This window comes from Vanessa tameamea, chromosome 8 (genome assembly GCF_037043105.1).
Source record: "Vanessa tameamea isolate UH-Manoa-2023 chromosome 8, ilVanTame1 primary haplotype, whole genome shotgun sequence".
NCBI classification, from domain to species: domain Eukaryota; kingdom Metazoa; phylum Arthropoda; class Insecta; order Lepidoptera; family Nymphalidae; genus Vanessa; species Vanessa tameamea.
The window spans coordinates 5349305-5370127 of NC_087316.1; the positions used below are offsets into that span (position 1 = coordinate 5349305).

The 20823-nt window shown below is 30.7% G+C and overlaps 1 protein-coding gene across 1 annotated transcript; it reads right to left on the reverse strand.

The window, feature by feature from the left end:
- Positions 1–7469: 7469 nt before the first annotated feature.
- On the reverse strand, positions 7470–20566 carry LOC113400054 (heparan sulfate glucosamine 3-O-sulfotransferase 1). Its single transcript, XM_026639431.2, has 7 exons — positions 20319–20566; positions 18632–18800; positions 11896–12039; positions 11443–11658; positions 10730–10947; positions 9900–10057; positions 7470–9511 (listed from the first exon to the last, which is right to left on the reverse strand). The coding sequence occupies exons 1-7, from the start codon at positions 20417–20419 to the stop codon at positions 9306–9308; spliced, it is 1212 nt and encodes a 403-aa protein (XP_026495216.1). The 5' UTR covers positions 20420–20566; the 3' UTR covers positions 7470–9305.
- Positions 20567–20823: the final 257 nt, after the last annotated feature.

Below are 20823 nucleotides of genomic sequence, written 5' to 3' on the forward strand. Positions count from 1 at the left end.
TACAAAATAAAACTTAATCAAAATAATTTAATATTTTATATGTTTATATCCACAAATCTTTCGAAAGTAAAGATGCAGCTAAATTTAATATTATAATCCCGTATCAACAAAATTTATCTAATATTAAGACATAAATAAAACTACAAATAAGTGTATTACAAGTTAAATGACAGACAAACAAAGCTTATGATCATTTTAAAATAGTTTCATTATTTAAAGATAAAAAGAGCAATAAAATCTTTGTAAACAATATTTTATTCGAAACACAATTCAATTTTATATTCATCTAGATTTATTGCCTTCAATTGAAATATTTACTTTTAAAATAGCATTAGTTTCTTATTTAGAAAGTTATTTAAATAGACATCAGAAATTCAATTTAGCCTGTAGCCAATATCTGCAATATTGAACGAAACAGACATAAAGCAATTGACCGATATTTGTTTTTCTAGTAGAAAATCAAAATACAAATATTTTTGTGTATTTTTTTTTAAATCTGTTTGAATAAATATAGTTGTTTTATATATATATATTTAATAAAATAAGTCATTTACATTATCTTTAAAAATAAATATTCAAAACGAATTCATAAATGTCGTTAGATTTTTTATTTTAACTAAACAATAAAATGACTTCAGTACCCTGAATAAACAAGCCCAAATTTCATACTCAAACTATGTAGTCCTTAGTTTCAGCGCAAGGTAAACCTGGAATACATTGTCTCATTAGACGTGGAATAATGAATATTGTATGCGGACACCGCGGTCTGGGTGTTGCATAATGATAGACTAAAACTCTGATTCTATAAAACTACTAACAAAAAAGTCTTATTCGATAAAAATAGTCAAGGTCGAACCTGCGACTTTAAACAATTAGGTAAGCTAGTGAAAGAATTAATTTCCACAGGAAAATGTTCTCCTTTACGATTTTTGAACTGATCGAGGAAAAATTTTCATTAAAGTAAAACATATCGATCTACAAAATAAATAATACAGCACCATTTTATTAGGTACTGCTATTATTTCTATGAATGTACTATTTACTAGAAGTGACAGTTGCAATCTATGGGTATACATCGAAGCGTTCTGTATCTGAATCAATTAACTAACCCAAATTTACTTTCTCGTTTGGAAATGGAGATCGTATGTTGCCTTGATGGATGCGGCGCTAGAAGCGCTGGCATTTCGGGTCAAGGGATTTATCTTGCCACAATTTGGTCCTATCGTAAGTGATCGCAGTAAATGATTCTACGAAGAATCATCAATATATAAAATCATGATCAAACTATAATATCTTTGTGATTGATATAATAATAAAATTATCATATTGAATATTAATTAACCAAATCAATAAATAACTAAATTATATTGGATGTTAGGGTATCGTAAACAAAAACTGACAAGTTATTAGGCCTATGTCGTTGGTATGTTTGGCAGTATTTTTAGAACTATATTAAGAAAAGTACTAGTCTATTAATATCGCTCCACTTGTTGGTTGGAACTTATTCCACTATGCTGCTCAAATTTGGGTTGTTGGCAGAATATCTGAGTCATGTAGGTTTCCTCACGATGTTTTCCAACACTACAAGACGAATTCACATCACTCGAGGACTAATTAAATTACAAATACAAATTAAGATTATAAAGCTTACATTAACAAAGTCATGATACACCTATGACAAAGTTACGCTTTGTTAATTATGTTAAAACATTTAAAATTAAACATGGACATATAAATTTTAAGTGCGAAAGAAAACATCGTTAATGTTTTATATATTTTATTGAAGACAAGTACAATTAACTTATAGAAAAGAATTTGGAAGATATTTACAAGGAAATGTAACATTAAGATACGAGTTTTTTTTTTTAATAAATTGATCTCATTGCCTTAATAACGAAATAAGAGAACAGTAAAATTTATTTAATAACATAGAGAGATAGATTTAAACGTATTAAAATTTATTAATCGAAGTGAAACATAACAGATGTTTATATCATGTATCTAAATGATTCAACTATAAAAATTATTGCCCTAATCAGATAATTCTACTTATGAACGTGCACAACATTTAACAGTGATTTAAATTATCTATCAACTAATTAAATCTAAAAAAATAAAGGCTAGGATTAAAATATACAACTAAATAAACTAGAGAGCTAAATTTATTTTTTAACTTAATTGTTAATATTGAAAATTTGATATGCTTGATATTCTTGTTTCGATGCAAATCGCTGAAGTAGAATTAATGTGGTAGTTTTTTTATTAATTTTTTTGTAGTAATTATATATTTCGTAATATTTATGCTACAGTGTCGTTGTTACAGCTAAATAATTCCATTGATTTTAAGAGCACTTCTTCTGACAGCGAATTTGAATTATAATTTAAATCTGTCGAATTATATTATTTTTGATAAGGCATTTAAATTAATTATTCTATATATATTTGTATACTTTATTGAAAGCTTCTAAATAATTTATTATAATGGGACTAATGTATTTTGTGTTCGGTGGCAGGATCATTTTTCAGGTGGGTATTTTCCTCCTCTGATTTTTAAATGTTGATCGAATATTAACCATTAAAATAGCGTTAATTGATAACTTTAATACGATGTATACTTAAATATTTCGTTTGATAATTAATTAATTATTAATTATATGACAATTTACTCTCGAAAATTGTCCAACGAATGTCACGATCGTGGTTTTGGTTAATTATAATTGCACAAAGAATATAACGTTACAAATATATATTAAATACCAGTATATATCAAATTTGTTAATTACGAAAATTTTATTACAAATCTGTAATAGATTATATATTTTTATTATATACTAACAACCTTCGCTTCGCACTTGTGATTTTTTTTTATTAAAGATATGAAAGATGTATATTATATAAATATTATTTTTGGAATTGGATCATTAGATCCGGAGATTATCGCCAGAATACAAAAAAAAAATTTTACCTCTTCATAATATTAGTACAGATTTTAGTTTATGTTCCCATTTTGTACATACAATATAATAAAAAAAATATTGATAATTGTTTTCGTAACATTTTAATTATTTGTTTTATATTAAATGTTTGCTATTTCAAATAATTTGATAAGCATGCTGTCGTAATTACGGCAGAATATATTTCCATATAAATCGATTGCGTCATAAGAGCCGTATTCGTATAAGGGATTTTTGTTAAGCGTAATCCACTCCCATGGTGAGGAGAAATCAACCCAAATACAAAACAAAGGAATAACGTAAAACTGCCAAACCTTTGCAGTGTTATCTATAACACATTGAATCGCAAATAAACAGAACAAAGGCAAGATAATCATGATATTAATTAATTTGCTAATTATGATAATTTATTCATACTGTACATCGCATAGATTTACAAATTTATTGTTGTCGGAAAGCTCGTTCTACGTTTAGTTACACGTGTAGATGGGGCATAATATAATGAACCTTGTGTCTCGCTATAATTGAATTAATAAGTATATGCTATAATATATATCTATTACGGGTATTTGAACACATTTAATGGTTTATTTATTTATTTAATTCTCGAGTCTCCAAAAAAAGATACACACTAAAAACATATTCTTAAAATTAAACAATATAAGGGTTACAAGTTGTGTGCTCCTTCAATTATAGGAGACCACAGCATGCACTAAATAATAATTTAAATACAATTAAGAATAAAAAGTGAAAAAAATAATATACGTAGCAGTAAAAAACAATATAAATTAGTAACTTAAAAATTAAGAATAGCTTATCAATTGAACATATTTTTGTGTTAGGTTAAAAGTTTAGTTAGACACACTCTGAATTTGGACAAACTGTAACGATGAATATCGAGGTCATTATTATTTCTAGAAAGTATGTTATATTGTCTACAGAGCCTTGGAACAGCAGCGTTATGGCCTAAGCTTGATTGAAATGTAGGAATATTAAATAATTTATATGGTTTTATACGGGGCATACGAGAAGGAACATTAACTTGAATCTTTTGCAATAGATTACTACGAATCTATGACTCCATGTATTATTTTGTGCAGAAATATAAGATCTGTGATATGTCTACGATTTATAAAAGAGGTCATGTGATAATATTTAAGTCTGTCGTTATAACTCGTGATGTTTTTAGCCTGTAAATCGCTGTAGGAGAGATGGTAAAGAAAGCGTTTTTGAACTTGTTCTATTGATGTGGATATCATACTGTGGATTCCATATAATGCTATTGTATTCCAGTATGGGAAGAACTAGAGTCATGAATATTTTAATTTTGGTAGAAAACGTCCTGAAGTCCTTTATATTACGGAGTATAAAACCAATAATTTTAACTCCCTTTGATACAATATTAAATATATGTGTGTCGTATCTCAGTTTAGAATCTAAAGTAACTCCAAGGTCTCGTATACCGTGCAATGGTAAAATTTGTTGTTTGTTAATATAATATTTGTTTGGCTCAGCCATTGCGGGTAAACTGTACGTAGTGACATTTTTTTATATTAAATATCATATTGTTAGCGCTACACCAAATCTCCAATCTGTTAATGTCTGTCTTCTTGCAATTTATTTACATCAGCGTTTGTAATTATAGGCTTCATTAATTTTAGATCATCGGCAAATAAGAAATAGCTTGCGTGGTGAAAACATGTAGTGATGTCATTAATAAATACGTTAAAAAGAATTGGTCTGAGATGTGAGTCCTGTGGAACGCCTGACACCACTTCAAAGATATCAGAACAATGACCACTGATGACAACTTTAAAAGTTCTATTCTGCAAATATGATTTAAACCAATTAAGAAGCGCTCCACCAACACCAAATTGTGATAGTTTATGTATTAAAAACAAGTGGTCAACTTTGTCGAAAGCTTTGCTGAAATCTGCGTATATTACATCAACAGGTATTCGTTTATCAACATTTTCGGATAAAGCGGAAGTAAAACACAATAAGTTGGTAGTAGTGGATCTAGACTTTATAAAACCGTGTTGGTGGGGGGTGATTTGATGTTTCAGATACCATGATAATCTTTCAGTGATCATCTTTTCAAAAACTTTGCCTAATGTTGAAAGTAACGAGATTGGTCTGTAATTACAAACAAGATGCTTTTCACCAGATTTAAATATGGGGAGCACCAAAGCTTCTTTCCATTGGTCTGGAAATACTCCATATTTTAAAGAACGATTAAATATTAAAGTAACGGGTAAGGCTAGCGCTTTAGCACACCTTTTTACAAAGACCGATGGAAGATTATCACTACCTGCCCCCTTGCGTTCATCAAGTGTTTTAAGAGATTTATAAACTTCTAGTGTACTAAATGAAAAATGGCAAAGAAAATTTGATGAAGTGTTAATACTGTTAGATGTATTTATGTTTTTATCGGACTTTGAAAACACTTGTCCAAAGTTTTCAGCAAACAAATTACATATTTCTTTACCGTCAGAGGTGACTTTATTTTCAAGTTGCATTTTGGCTGGATAAGAACTACTTCCTTTTCTTTTAGCTTTGATAAACGACCAAAAAACTCTAGGGTTAGAACGAATAGATTTTTCAAGCTTTATACTCATTATAACAATCAACAGATAATTTATGGCAACTGTCGCGAAGTCTGTCAAAGTATAAGCAGTCAAGGGGATTGTTAAATTTTTTTATCTTACGATGGAGTTTATATTTTTCTTTAAAAAGACGAATTAGATTTAGAGAATACCAGGTGGGATATTTTGAGTTACGTAGTCTTTTCATGGGTACGCATTTTTTAATTATTTCTCTTAGAGACTTGTAAAAGTAGTCTAACATTTGATTAACCGATGGACACTTCTGAAGTTCATGCTCCCAATCTATTGAGAAAATACACTCCAAAATCAAGTTGTAATTTGCTTTAAAAAAAAGAGTTCCGAATCATAGACGCTACTGTTAAGCCAAGTCTCCGTAAGTACAATTACATCATAGTTATGAGTAGATACATTTATATAAAAATTCTTAGTTTTAGTTTTTAATCCGCGTACATTTTGGTAATAAAAATTAAGATTATCGAATTTAAAAGCTAATAAACCATACTAACTAGCAAAAAAATAATAAGAAAATATAAAATTAAAACCTCGAGAAAATTGAATTTAATATTTCTTTACTATTAACAAATAAACTACGGGTAGTTTCGCTTTTTCTCATAAAAACTCTTCCGTTGCGTACCCAGACAAATCTATATCCGATGTCTTTTTCCCTAATTCTAGCAGCTGCATGTATAGCTTTATTATGGGCATTAAATGTATAGGTTGTTTTTTATCTACGGCGATTCCGATGTGACTGGTTTATTGTTAGCATTTACTCTATTGAAATTTATAGCAGCTGCAAGGTATTTCGGGAACATTTTGCATTTCAATATTACAACACCTTGAATGTCGTTCAAGCAGATTTATACGTGCTGTTAAACTTGTTAGAGAGGTTTGCAGGATGTTATTATTTTTTTCCAGTTTTTAAATTTTTGCAGATTTTTCCTCTAGAGATACCTTCATTAACTCGTATTGGTCATTAAAGAAGTTAAGGGATTGTTGAAAGCTTGATAATATATCGTTCATCTTAGTAAACTGTTCCGTCACTGCTTCTTTAAGAGCATTTTTTATTTCCTGTTTAATTATATCTCTCACTGTGTTAATTGCGTATCGTTATCAGCATCACTATTTAAATTTAATTAATAATAATAATGATTAAATCTTGAGTTTGGCTTACAGAAATTTTGTTTCGCAATGTTACATTAGAGTCATTCAGCGAGATTGTGACGTTCGAATCATCTTTGCCTTTTTTGGTAACGGGTATATTACCTTTGGATTGTTTATTAATACAATCGGGATAATTCCAAGCAATCTTTTGCGTTGAGTTCATGGATTTTAATTGTTTATCAGTTACATTAGCACATAAATAATCATAAAACTAGTGGCACTTTGAACATTCTAAGTGTTTCTTAGCTTTAATAGCATTGAAGCAGTTTTTGCAATTTTTTGACATTGTGTTGTGCGATTAAAAAACGTTAAAAAAATCAAAATAGACGCTATTATTTGAATATCGGTTATGGTACATTAAGCCTTTGCAGCGCACAATAAAGCATAAAGCGTTAAAATATTCCAAAAATAAAAAATGCGGAGTATACGCAGCACTGGTCAAATAAAGCGACTTTGTGAAAGAAAGGACGTAAGCGCCATGCAGAATACGTCGCTTACACGTTTATAACAAAAACACTAAAAATGCACGAAATTAATAACCGTTTTTTTTTCAATTGTTTTGTTTTTTGTTATTTAAATGTTAATTAAACCTTAAATCACTCTTGAAATTATTACACTACGACTGTATGTATTCTATTGATATTATGCACTATAATTAATACCACTAATTTCACTTTTTATACATAATTAGGAATTACTTTGCGAGCTCACAGCGAAGAACCGCTTGCTTACTCAAAGTACTTTTTATTATGATTATAAAGATGATTAAATTCAACTTCAGCGATTTGCTTTCAAAATATTACAGCTCTTTAGTTCGAGCTTAATACTATGACAATATATTGGTTTTTTATCTATCGTGTGATAACATCTGTATCATATATTTGCGTGCGCTTAAGGTACTTTCTCAAAATTCGGAATTATAAAACATATAAATATTCGTTGATCGTGAAAATTGTATTAGGAAGCAAAATTCCTACCGAAAAAATTTACTCGTAAACGCGTTTTAAGTGCCATCTGTACACGATTTGTTGTTACGGTGGTGATGCGGTTAGGTTGTGACATCCTCGTCTCACGTCTTACCCATGGACATTTTATGCTAAATAGGTATCACTTAGACTTATTCAACTAACTCTTCAGTCTTGGACGTTACACTTAAATAGAAATACTTCTAAAACCCGCGTCGAATTTTCAATTTCAAAATGTTTAATAAAAATCAGCGTGTTATATTAAAATATGCTACAGCGTGAACCACACATATGAAAGAATCTGAATAAGATAAAAGGGAAATAGTATAGACACATAGACACACACAGATTTCATTTTATAGGAGTCTAATTGCTCGTTCTAAGGAGATAATTCAACAACTTTACATCTATGTCTTTAAATGACCACTCTCGAATTTGGACAATATGAAATATTTCTTCTAATATTTAAAAAATTACATAAAAAGGCCGACGACAACTAAAATTGACTTTGTCATTTCACCGTAAAAAAGTATACCTATTTAACATGGCAACACAAAACACAGTCATGGCAGTCGGGGTTGGTTACATACGCATGAGATACGGTATAATTTGTATAAAATGAATATGTTAAGTATAAAATTTAAAGTTTTTCTGCACTTTAAATGTGTTTGGCATTTTTTTAAAGTATAAATCTTAGACAAAATTAACTACCCAAACTAAACTAATATGACATATCTTGATAGGACGGTGTTGCCTGTAATAATAAACGTTGTTATAATTCCGCAGCATGACAAAGATTTTTATATTATCTGTCGGCCTTTACTAAAAAACTTAAAACATTAAGACACATTGCACGACCAAATTACAACATCTAAAAAGAGAAAGCGAATAATTTACAACACTCATTCATTTTATCTATACTTAGAGATTAAACTTACATTATAATTACTTATTATTATTAAAATCAATCGATTCTAAAAAACGAAACGATCACAAATATTAAAATTCATATCTGTATATCTAATCAACTTTGTATAAGGATAGCACACAATACTTAGTTATATATAAAAAATATATTGCTCAGGGTTTCAGTGGGTCGGTTTATCAAATCAGTACACGTTGGATGCCTGTAGATTACTTCTATTATAAGTTTGTATAAAATACTAAGAAAACCAACACAATCGGCTCGAAATAAAATTAATCATTCAATTTTATTTATTAACATTTTGTTCCCTTTCTTACACACTGCCCGTAAAATTTCAAAAACAGAATTTACTAATAAAACTTTAATTAATTAACACAATTATGAAAATATATATAGCTAACATTTTAATTATTTCTTTTCGAATTCAATTATTAAAATTATTTGCCTAATTTAATAATTATAATCACTCGTCTTTATGTAAATAAATAATTAATAAATCTCTTAAATACCTTATTATACGATACGCTAAAATGTATACATAAACATTTTTAAAAAATCTTATTTACTAGTGATATGTTAATTTTGATTTGATATGTATGTATTACATTGATATGTTCATCACAACGATATGTAATGTTTCGTCTTTGGTAGATTAGTTGATGGATTAGTTGATCGACTAATCGGATTGTATAGTTTAGTCCTCAGGCCAGCCGAGGTCTTCCCCGATTAAATCGTAAAATCGTTGATTGTGCTGGACAAAGAATTTCCGTAACTTAGTGACGACTGCAGGGTCCACCCGAGGGTGCTTGCGGCCTTTTGTCTCCCGGAGGCACTTGTCCGTGGTGTCGTTACGCAAGCAGTAGAATCCTTTAGTTTCGTTGAAGTAGAAGTTTTTTCTTCCTGTTGTTAAACAATACTCCAGGATAAAAATTGCAAAAGTAAGACAGAAATCTCGAGTCTTGAGGTCGGTCGAAAAACTTTTGTTGTAAGGATGTCAAGAGTTCTCACCGAGGTAACTGACTTCTCTACCCGCTCGAAATGTTTTTTCATTAAAAATTTGACAAAATATTTGATTGTTCATAATTTATTAAATTATTTTACTACGTATTTCGTTCGTCTTAGGCATGTTCATTAACATAATATATGTAATTTAATAAAAAAATTGATACCTATTCCTTAAAACAATATTTATAAAGTCAATCTATGTATGTAAATCTTATGTAAAAATGACGTATTTAAAAAAATGTGTTAGGCTACTATTTCTCTTAAGATAAAATGTCATAATCACCTATTTTGTGCTCCAATCCAAGAAATCTTTCGATGCGACGCAGCTGTGGCACCGGATCTTCAATCAGCTGATCGCCGTTCACGACCAAAATCTGTTCCCGGGGGAATACTTCGAGCCATCGATGAAGATACGCGTGGTATAAGGATATAGCTATTGGCCTATGAAGAAAATAATATCATAAGGAAAAAAGTCCAGATATCTAAGTATGAGATAAACTATTCATTATTCTATATAAAAATGGGTTTTAAACAAGGTTTTATCAAAAATCATTTTTTATTAACAAAATATAGTCAAGTAGATAGTATTACATTTAAGTAAGCTACGGCAAAGTCGCGATTCTAGTTGTAACCCACATGAGCCTGTAATTGCTAGGGCAAGTTCCGTATCGACATAACGACGTCAAGTCTTGTAAGAACGGTGAATGATGAAATATAATGTAATTCAATTGAAACAATAAAATATTTATATAGCCTAGCAGTTATATACTTCTAAAGAACTCAACTAATTTCCACGCATCGTTCACGATACATCCTCCAGATAGATGACCTGCATTGACTACTTGGAAATCCTTTTTTCTAAGTATATATTAATTGTAATTCCGTAGTAAATGCCTTAGAGATTCATACATTAACGTTTTTATATTTTAAGTGTAAAAAGGAAAAAATTAACTAGTCTCATAAACATAATATGAAAGGAAAAATTATATCAACGGTTCGGCAATCTCGCCGTTAATCAGAAAAACTAAACAAGAATAGCACTAGCGTTAGAGTCTAAGGTTAGTATCTGAATATTAAAATTGTCTAGACATTAGGCTAAAATAAGATCCTCACCTATAGGCGATATTTATAGAACCATCAGGTGCCAACGCGAGATGTTCAAATGGTTTCGCAGCATCAGGTAGTGGATGGCCCACGAGGGACACCGTCGGTGCCGAGGGTGTGGCTCGACTGCGTAGCTGAGTATAGTCAGATATGGCTCGTGTCACTGGTTCCCGCACTATGAGTAACAGACGCACCGATGAATTCATCGCACGCACCCTTTCTGGTACCTATAAAATATTTTCCATGAACTCCTTTTTCATAGAACAGTTACATAATAATAAGGAAAATTTTATCAACATGAACCATACAGAATATTTACATATCACAAAAGACTTACGTAAATATATTCAGATCAAAATTCAATTTTAATATTTTCACTATTATGCTAAACGAGCGAATAAATTTCGCAGAACTTTTAGAATGTTCTGAAAATATTTTCGACGGTATAATTGGTTTAATTAATTATTACATTTACGTAATTGAGTCGGTAAAAACTGTATGTTCATCTTATAAAAACATTTTTAGTTAAATTACAAGATTTTTTAAGGTAAATATGAATTATTCATAATGATAAACTATGTTTATAGCATGCGTAACATTTCTTTTTCCCAATTAGCTACAGTTTACGAATTGGTACGATTGTTTTCGTAATAAGCCTTGCCAAGAAATGCCATGTAATATTTACTCAGTAAACAAACCACGACACGCTATTTATTCCTTACCTCGGGGGTAACGAAGTAGCTTGGACTTTTTTCTATAGTTATTTGCCCTTTAAATGAAAGAGGCATTTTGCTTCGATACCATTCTAAGCCGAGGGCGTAATTTTCATCACGGTCGAAGAAATGCACTTCTCCTGACGCCTTTTGTACCATAGGATGTAGATACAGCATTTCTAAGAGAGCACGGGTTCCGCATTTACGAACTCCAATGATAAGTGCCTGCATGAAAAATATAATAATCATAAATGATTATAATATATTATACATTGTTGTGAGCAGAGTCTTTTCTATGGGAAAATATTTATATCTGAGAAGATCGATGGGAGTTATAAAGTCTATTATTTGTTGTTATACTCTCTAATTGTGGTGTTGGAGTACAAGTAGCACTTATGTAGCTTATATTGGCGGCAATTGCCAGATGTCAGTGCAGAAATATATGTGTCAAGACGTTTATACCTGCGGGAGTCGGCGGGCAGGTCGCGGCGCGCGTGGCGGTTTTAACCTTTTTCTTAGAGCCATAGGGTGGCTTATTGTACGACTGCTCTCTTGACTTTGTAATATCTTACGGCCTTCGCTGGCAGCTGACGCCATGCTCGCCGCCTGTGGAAATACACCACTTGATCTCGCTACCTTCAAAATGTAGGAAACATTTCATTTTGGGATAGAAAAGCATTTGAAATACTATTTTATTTTTAACAATGTAACAAGGTTATTTTCTTTACATTATACTGTGGAATATATATTTTAAATTCAATAATCTATATTACTCTTCTTAAAACCAGCTAAAACTAAAATCAGCATCTTTATCGTATCAAAAGGAAAGGTTGACTATTTAAGTCGTTTCGAGTGTTTACAATGACGAAGGACGACGAATTATAATCTTAAAATTCTCGGATGAACGTACAAAAATAATATCATTTAGAGAATTCGGTAACTCGTTGACTCGTAAAAACATGTGCTCGAAATCGCGATTTAAAAAAAATAAAAAATAGTTTTCTATAGAGGCTTATGCCCCTATAGAAAACTATTTCAATTCATTTTTTAGTCGAGTTAAGATTGATGACGATATAAGATTTGGTCGTTGTTTATATTTCACGAAAAATATTTCTCAAGATACTCAAAATTCGCAAAATTTGTTTAAAAAATTGAATATCTGTCAATTTAATAAATTCGTGAGTGTAAACATGGCGAGTTAACCTGTATATGTCGGATAAAAACTTAAACTACATCTATATCAACCGCAATTGATCAGCGTGGTGGAATGAGCTCAAAGCTTTCTCTTCGAAAAATAAATGTAGGACTTTGTCGAACAGTGGGACATTTATAGATTGTTAATTTCAAAAACCTTCATATCTATAAATAGATATCTATATCTCATTCTCTAAATAGATATCTTCGAATTCATAAATCAATCAAAATGTACTTTATTCAAGTAGGCTTTTACAAGCACCTTTGAATCGTCATTGAACAAACTATATTAAGTGAAGCTACCATCGGTTCGGAATGCAGATTCTACCGAGAAGAACCGACAAAAAACTCCGTAGTTACTCATTTTCAACATTTAAAAAGTCATGTTAGTTAAAAACAATTACAACGCTTATTAAATATAGATATCTCCAACACTTTCCAGATGTAAAGCTTAGTTTATAGCGAATTGGTATTAATATTCAACCAAGAACTTCCATTCCGCACAAAATACAATTGATTTGTATTTTCATTGCAATTCTTGAAGGACCTTGTAATAAGAGCTGTAGTTGTGTATCTTATCTAACCGGTTTGTTCTTCATTGTAGACACAAATCAGTGAAGCAGTTTCCATTAGTGCATAGCCTTTGTAGTCGTTCCAATGCGATTCATCATTTAACATACACTTTAACTGAGTGTATCTCAATCTGTGATCGTCGAAAATATGATGAACTAAGATGTAGTTTACCTTCTCTCTCATTTGAATGTTAGGTTTTTTTGTAAGCATTTATTTACATATATAAGTTCCCTTCTTAGGATATATTGATTATGTCTACTAAGGCGATTACATTTTTGTACCAGCTGCCTGCCCCAACATCGTACGGGTAAAATTCATACAAAGTCACCCCTCGCATTCCCCCTTTTAAGTCGAAATTTCCGAAAATCCTCTCTTATCCATCGCTTGTTATAAAATAAATTTATATTCCTCAGATTTTTAGATTTAGTCAAGGCAAGCGATTTTATAAATATAAATATTTATATCTGAATTAAGATCACGCGGATGGACCAACTGATAAAATATGTACGCGGGGCCAAGGCAGCCCATATTTCAGAACCCGCAAATATTAGCCATAGATTACCGATTCAAAACTGAATTTGTATGTACTTAATTTCTGTTCATGATTCATCTCGTGCTCAATGGTGAAGGAAACCCTAATGAAGAAGCTTCAAATGTCGAAAACAATTGCCATATATATACGTAACAAGTCACGTAGGATCCACGTAGTCCAATAACCTCCAAACCTTCCCAAGAAGAGGTGACCTTAACGGCAGCCATTGACCTTCAGTCATTTACACAGTCGCCAACAAAGTAAGGGATATAATAAGAGGATTCTAGCACTTAATATCCTCTTGGGTTAATTTCACTGGTTTTTCTATTGTTCATATGACTTTATTTCATTCCGATAAAATCCGTCAATCAAGATACTGAGTTCGACTTAAAACAAGCACCTAGTTACTGAGTGGAGATCCGGTTAACAGTACAGATAACAAAGTTATCATTGTTTTCATTGTTCAAACAAATATTAACTAAACAAATACTAGTATTAAAGGGTACAACTACGGAATTGGACCCAATAAAAGACGTACCGAGGTAGATATGTATTGTATACATATGTACATATTTATATTGTTAGCAGGTGGACGGGCGAACGGGCTACCTGATCGTAAGAGGTCACCTCCGTCCATACACATTGACGCCATAAGAAATGTTAATTATTCCGTACATCCCCTATGCGCTACAAACCTTGGAAACTAGGGTGTTATGTCACTTTTGTCTCCGTCACCCTTTTACCTGGAACTCAACAGCAACAAGTATTGCTGTTTGGTGGTAAAATTTGATAAGTGGATGATGCCTACACAGTCAAGGTTGCATAAAGCAATCAATTAAACCAAGTTAATTTTTGAACAAGGCAATAATAGTTCAACTAAGGATATAAATGAATGAATACTGTAGAACTTAAAGTATTACGGTCGAAGCAGATTTATCAATTTATTTTCATTATTAACGTATTAAATAGTACAACTTAATAGTACAACTTAAGTACAACTTAATAGTACAACAAAATATTTATAACGAAATATCTTATAACTATATAAAAAAATATATTTGTTCGATTATCGTTGGCAATTGTTTTTAGATTCGCGAGTCTTTTTATATGATATTGTTTACAAAGAAAATTAAATAATATTACAAAGCAAACCGAAATAATAATATATTAGTATTAGCCTTATTGATCTATATAAGACTTTGTACAGCTAGGTTATTTGTAATATGGCCATGTAGACGTTATCATAGTACTACCGCTATATATCGTAAAGTGCCTGTAACTTCGAGGTAATTCAACAACGGTGTCATAAATTCAGGATAAGGTAGCCCATGTATGTATGCAATATCCCAATTGAAATCGTAAACCGTTTCATTAAAGATTAAAATGGTTTAAACGTATATACTGCTATCTATTTGATGGTATCTTAAAGCAGGTGGAAACATTACGGCTTCAGAAAATAGAGACTACGAAAGTTCACAGTAGGGCTTGGTCTGACACGCCCATCACGTAGTCATCATGAACGTAACATCGTACCAATGTTAAAGATACAGGCTGTTTTACAAGATAATTCATTTTAGAATTAAAATAAAATGTTTTTTTTTTAAACAAAGAATAGTAAAACTTTTTTGTGTTTTTTTTAATCATTTATTTTAAGACACTGATTTACTATTTATTGCCAGACAGTTATGTAGTAATATATAAATATCGCAACATACGTTTTAGTTAATATACATTTAAAGTCACTTTGATAATGAAACTAATGAAGCATGAGCTTCATGCTTAAAAGCTTGTTTATTTCCGTCTCTAAAATTGCATCGTCAATTTATTTAAAATTTATCTGAAGACCTTACAGGTTCATTAAGTTCCTTTCAACACTGAGGACTGCCACTCTGGACGTTATCAGGAGAACAAGATTTATAAGTATCCTTAACCAACACTGAATCTCAATAAGATAAGATAAATCTTCGAAATCTTTTATTTTTTAACACTCGTGAAGTGAATAATATTAAAATTAAATTATTCCTTACATAAGGACAATCTATGCTCTGTAAGATTTTAGTACAAATTTTTTGAGTACGTTTGGTCGCTTAAACCTTTACACCATTACAAGAATTTATTTATTAAAAAAATTACAACGCTTCTTTAAATCTAAGAAAGGATATTTTTTCTAAGATATTTTATTCACATGTTTCTTAGAATTTACCATATTGTTTAGAAAATAAAAATTATAATTAGTTATTCCAAATAGACCACATATCATATTAAAATTTATAAATATGAATAACTTAAATCATTTGCTTTATTAACCTTTTTTTATGTAGGTCGTTCGGGTTGTCTACCTGATAGTAACAGCGTCAGCGTACAGCCATCGCTGTATTCTTTACACCGCCAATGTGCCACTAATCTTGGGAACTAAGACGCTATTCCCTTGTTCCTGTACTGGCTCATCCTTTAAATACAACGATAATAAGTATTGCTGTTTACTGGTAGATAATATGATGACGATCATCAAAGAGAATATCCCAAAGCTGGACGCAGGCCTCCTCTCCATGTGAGTAGAAGATTTGCAACTTATACCACCACACAACTCCAAAGCAGGTTGGTGAAGACGAATGTGGCATTTCATGAATAATAATAAATTTATAAATGAATCGCATCAAAATTCAGTAATATCTGAGTGTTCGACAAATGTAAAAAAGAATATAAATTTATTTAATATTTAATTTAAAGTGTAATATTTCATAATGGACAACATAGTGAACGGCTTTACCTGTTTTGCGGGTGAATCGATAAACAATGCAAAGGCCGAAAGAGTACTTAAAAACGTCATTAAAGAAAATAAGTAATATAAATAGTTAATTTAATTTAATTATCAGCAGTTCAATTCTGTAATTCACTTCGTGTATCACTAGCGAAATGTTGATACTAATTTACGGTAATACACCATTTTGATACGTGTATCATATAGATTTTATAACGATCATAATCAATGTCGCATATGAGTGCAATGAATTTCGAGTTTCTTCTTACAGAATACCTCTACTAGATAAGCACGGACTTTAAGTGTACTGTCACTTCAGTTGATTAGTTCTAAAACTAAAAACAAACATTTCTGTTTTACACTCCCGACGTCTGGCAAATATAACTTAAAGTGACATTTATGTGAGCGACGATCGTTTCTTTTAATAAAACTGTTATATGTCGCTTTCGTCGTTTCATTATTTTGATGTTTGTGCTTTTTTTATTTTTTATTCATCTAAATACTAATACATATGTATATATATTTTAAATAATTTTTATTTTGATTAGTATTCTACTTAATAAAATTTTAAAATAACTTACTAAACCGATGGGTCTAATAGGGCACATTTTTTTCTCAAGTATTCCTTATTAAGAAGTTTTCAAAAATTGATCAAAGTATGTAAATGCGGATAAAATAAAATTAAAGAATAATTTTGTTTATATGGTATACGAAATAGGTCTTCTATTTTTAACTGTTTCTCTTTTATTTTGAGAAGAATCTTCTATCTGAAGAAACTAGGGGTAGAAGAAATTACGTAACAAAGCGAAGTTATATATAGGGTAGTTATAGGTACATTACCTTTAAGAAATTCTTTATTTGTGCCGGGTTTTATTTGCAGATTTTTCACTACTCAAAAACATTGCACTTGCATTTTTCCATACACAATATTGGTTTTGAGAAATTAATTTATCAAATAGCGCTTGTCAGCTCTGTGTTGCCACATTTTTGTCAGTATTGATGAATATTTATTGTCATTTTAAAAAAAAAGCTGCTTTCAGTTCTTTTTTCAAAAAGTCGCGTCAGGAATCCTCAACTCTTTATTCGAACTTCTTTACGATTCTGTTCAATATACGTAGTAGTTGAAACAGTCATTGTTATAAAAAACATGAGCCACCATATATCACCTAAACATAATTAATAACAATGTATTTTACGTTACGTGATTACTATTCCAGTTACATTTAATAAAAATAATAATATCAGATATTCGGAACTAAGGTGATCGTTAAAGCTAAAAGATATGCATATTTTATCTCAAACTGTTTGCAGTGCGACGTTTCAAACGTTGTAAATGTATCCATTTTACGCTCTAATTGCGGAATTGTTCATGTGGATTTAGAACATACATTTGTGTATTTACAGGCAACAATACAATTCGCAATTGCATTAAGAGCAGTAATATCACCTTTTGTCATATATTGATAGTTTATATATTTGCTTAGTCTCAAATTCGCTGTATTAGTTTTATATCAAAACAAGATAAATGATTATTTCATTAGATGTGTTAAAAGTAATTAACAGCCTGAAAATGTCCCACTGCTGGACTAAGGTCTCTTCTCCCTAGAGAAGAATGATTGGAGCTAATTCCATCACGCTACTCCAATGGGGATTGGTTGATACACATGTGGCAAAATTTCGTTGAAATTAGACACATGCAGATTTCCTCGCGATGTTTTCCTCCAACGCTGATCACGAGATGAATTATAAACACAAATTAAGCACATAAAAATTCAGTTTTGCTCGCTGCTTGTTGCTGCTTGTCTTTACAAAAGACAACTGAAAATAAAATATGTATATAGTTTCACAAATTTGTATACTCAAGTACAAACATTTAAACACAAGATGAAAAGTATCATCACCATTAATTTTCAGAAATATTTACCAAAACCGTAATTGAAAGGTTTTAGTGGCAAAATTTCACGCAGATACAAAAACGTGGATATTATTGAAATCTAGTTTCATTTTGTATGAATGCGGTTACGAATTTCGAAACAAAAAAGAGCGTATGATACAAAAACGCAGCTCAGATTTGTATTGTTAACGTTATACTAGGGCACCACGTACTTAACCTGGTAATTAATGATGCAACTACTTACTTGAATGCTGTAAAGAGCGCTGTCGTAGAGCACGTGAAAAGTTAGAAACAGTGACAGAAGCGTGACGGAGAGGAGGGCCGCGGCGAGCTTGGGCCGCGACACTCCGACCACGAGCACGCAGTCTGCCAGCTCGCCCTCCGCCGGCCGAAATGACGACCGCGGCAACCATCTAAGGAAATAATCATTATTATTTTTCCGAGATTTCGTTTCTCATGCCTGTACAATAACGACTTTAAATGGTTGAAATATTGAAATCACCTTTCATATTCATCACAAAAGATTTACAACAAAGTTATGCATATTAACAGTAACATTAATAGAATCTGTGATAATCATTGTATGAACACGAGATTTAAGGATAAGCCTATAGCGCCAAGTTTCCGACTCTGCAAAGTCAATAAATCCTTCTCGGGAAAGGTATTTGATTCTATAATAAAATTCATAAATTCAAATCATTCGTTAAAAAACATTAATATATAAATAATATTATTCAACACAAAATTATAAAGATGATAAATATGTGTAGAGCTAATACTTTGAGACAGGATATATTTTATATGATTGTATTTAACTAACATAATGTCTCTGGAACATAATGTCTGTGGAATATTTACAGGCCGCTAATATTCCAAAACACTACGAGTCCAATTGTGACTCTGACAAATTATTTAACATTTGCCTTAGGTTATTGAATTCCTATGTTATGTCGTTCATTATTTTTACATTTAAATTTGATAACATAGACATATTAATTCAGTAGCTTATTGGAATTCGGTAAAATTGTATCGTCACAATACAGATTTTCGTATTTTTATTTGACTAAAAATGTTTATAATAATCTAGTTAATATATGTACTCTAATTATTAGAAAATAGTAAAATATTGCTAAACGCTTATTGTTGTTGATGGTGGAATTGTTACTAAGGGAACGATGGGACTGACATTTAGCTTTGTCGCTAAAAAGTCCCAAAAAAAAAAGAGATTAAAAAAAAAAAAAAAAAAAAAAAAAAAAAAAAAAAAAAAAAAAAAAAAAAAAAAAAAAAAAAAAAATATCGCTAAACGCTAAATGTTTTACTTGTACCTTTCAAACTGCTATTAATATTTAATTGACCAGTAAAGTTGACAATTTCAAAGTACTTGTAAAGAACTAATTAAACATAGTTGATTTTGTATTTAAGCATTTATACACGTGTCAATAAAATACAATACACGTACATATATGTAAATTGAAACCCGTATATATTCCTGAAAATGACATTTTCAAGAGAACGTTTCATGTCTACGCGCTACTAAGCGGGTTGACAGAAATACAAAAGGTTCCAACGCAACGGTTCCCGATAACTGCTGGTCAAAAACACACGAATAAAAAACCAACCGCAAAACGTACATGTTAACCTTTTAATTAATCCTTTCTAATTAGTCCTTTTTAATTAGTCCCAGCTTGTAACAAACTTCAAAATTGGTATTATTGTTTCTTTTCTTTTTGCTTTTTATAATAATAAACAGTACAAGGTATTTTAACTTAAAATAAATTTTAAAAATATTTTAATTGCTATTATCTAACACAAAACTAATTAAAATTACGAATTTGACATAATATTCTTTTAACTATTTTATAAATTAAAGATTTTTCCATACTGTTAACAAAAAAGCATATAATATACCATATGTATATAATTTTACTTACAGAATGTCAAGTGGCAAGGACTGCGAACAGCTCCTGTAGTTTGCCTCCGGTCGGTGATGTTTAGTCGGCAGAGACTGACTCATCTGCGCACGCGACTCCATGTGTCTTCCATTTAACGTGCCCTTGTAATCCTTCAATTTTCTACATTGTACTTGTGTAAAATAATCTTTTTCACGCGATAATTCCGTTTACGAATTTTAAGTTTGTTACTTGTTCTTCGTCATTTTTTTGTTTTTTATATTTCGATTCTGAAACAAATCTCTGGAGTTTTTCAATATATACATACATGCAATACATACTTTAATAAAAATATAATATATCACAAATATGACCTAAAATTTCATTTAAAAAATACAATGAATTTTCTTAATCTATACTATCCATACTAATTATTTAATATTATAAATGCGAAAGTAACTCGGTCTGTCTGTCTGTCTCGCTTTCACGCCAAAACTACTGGACCGATTTAAACGAAATTTGGCATACAAATATTCTAGAGCCTGAG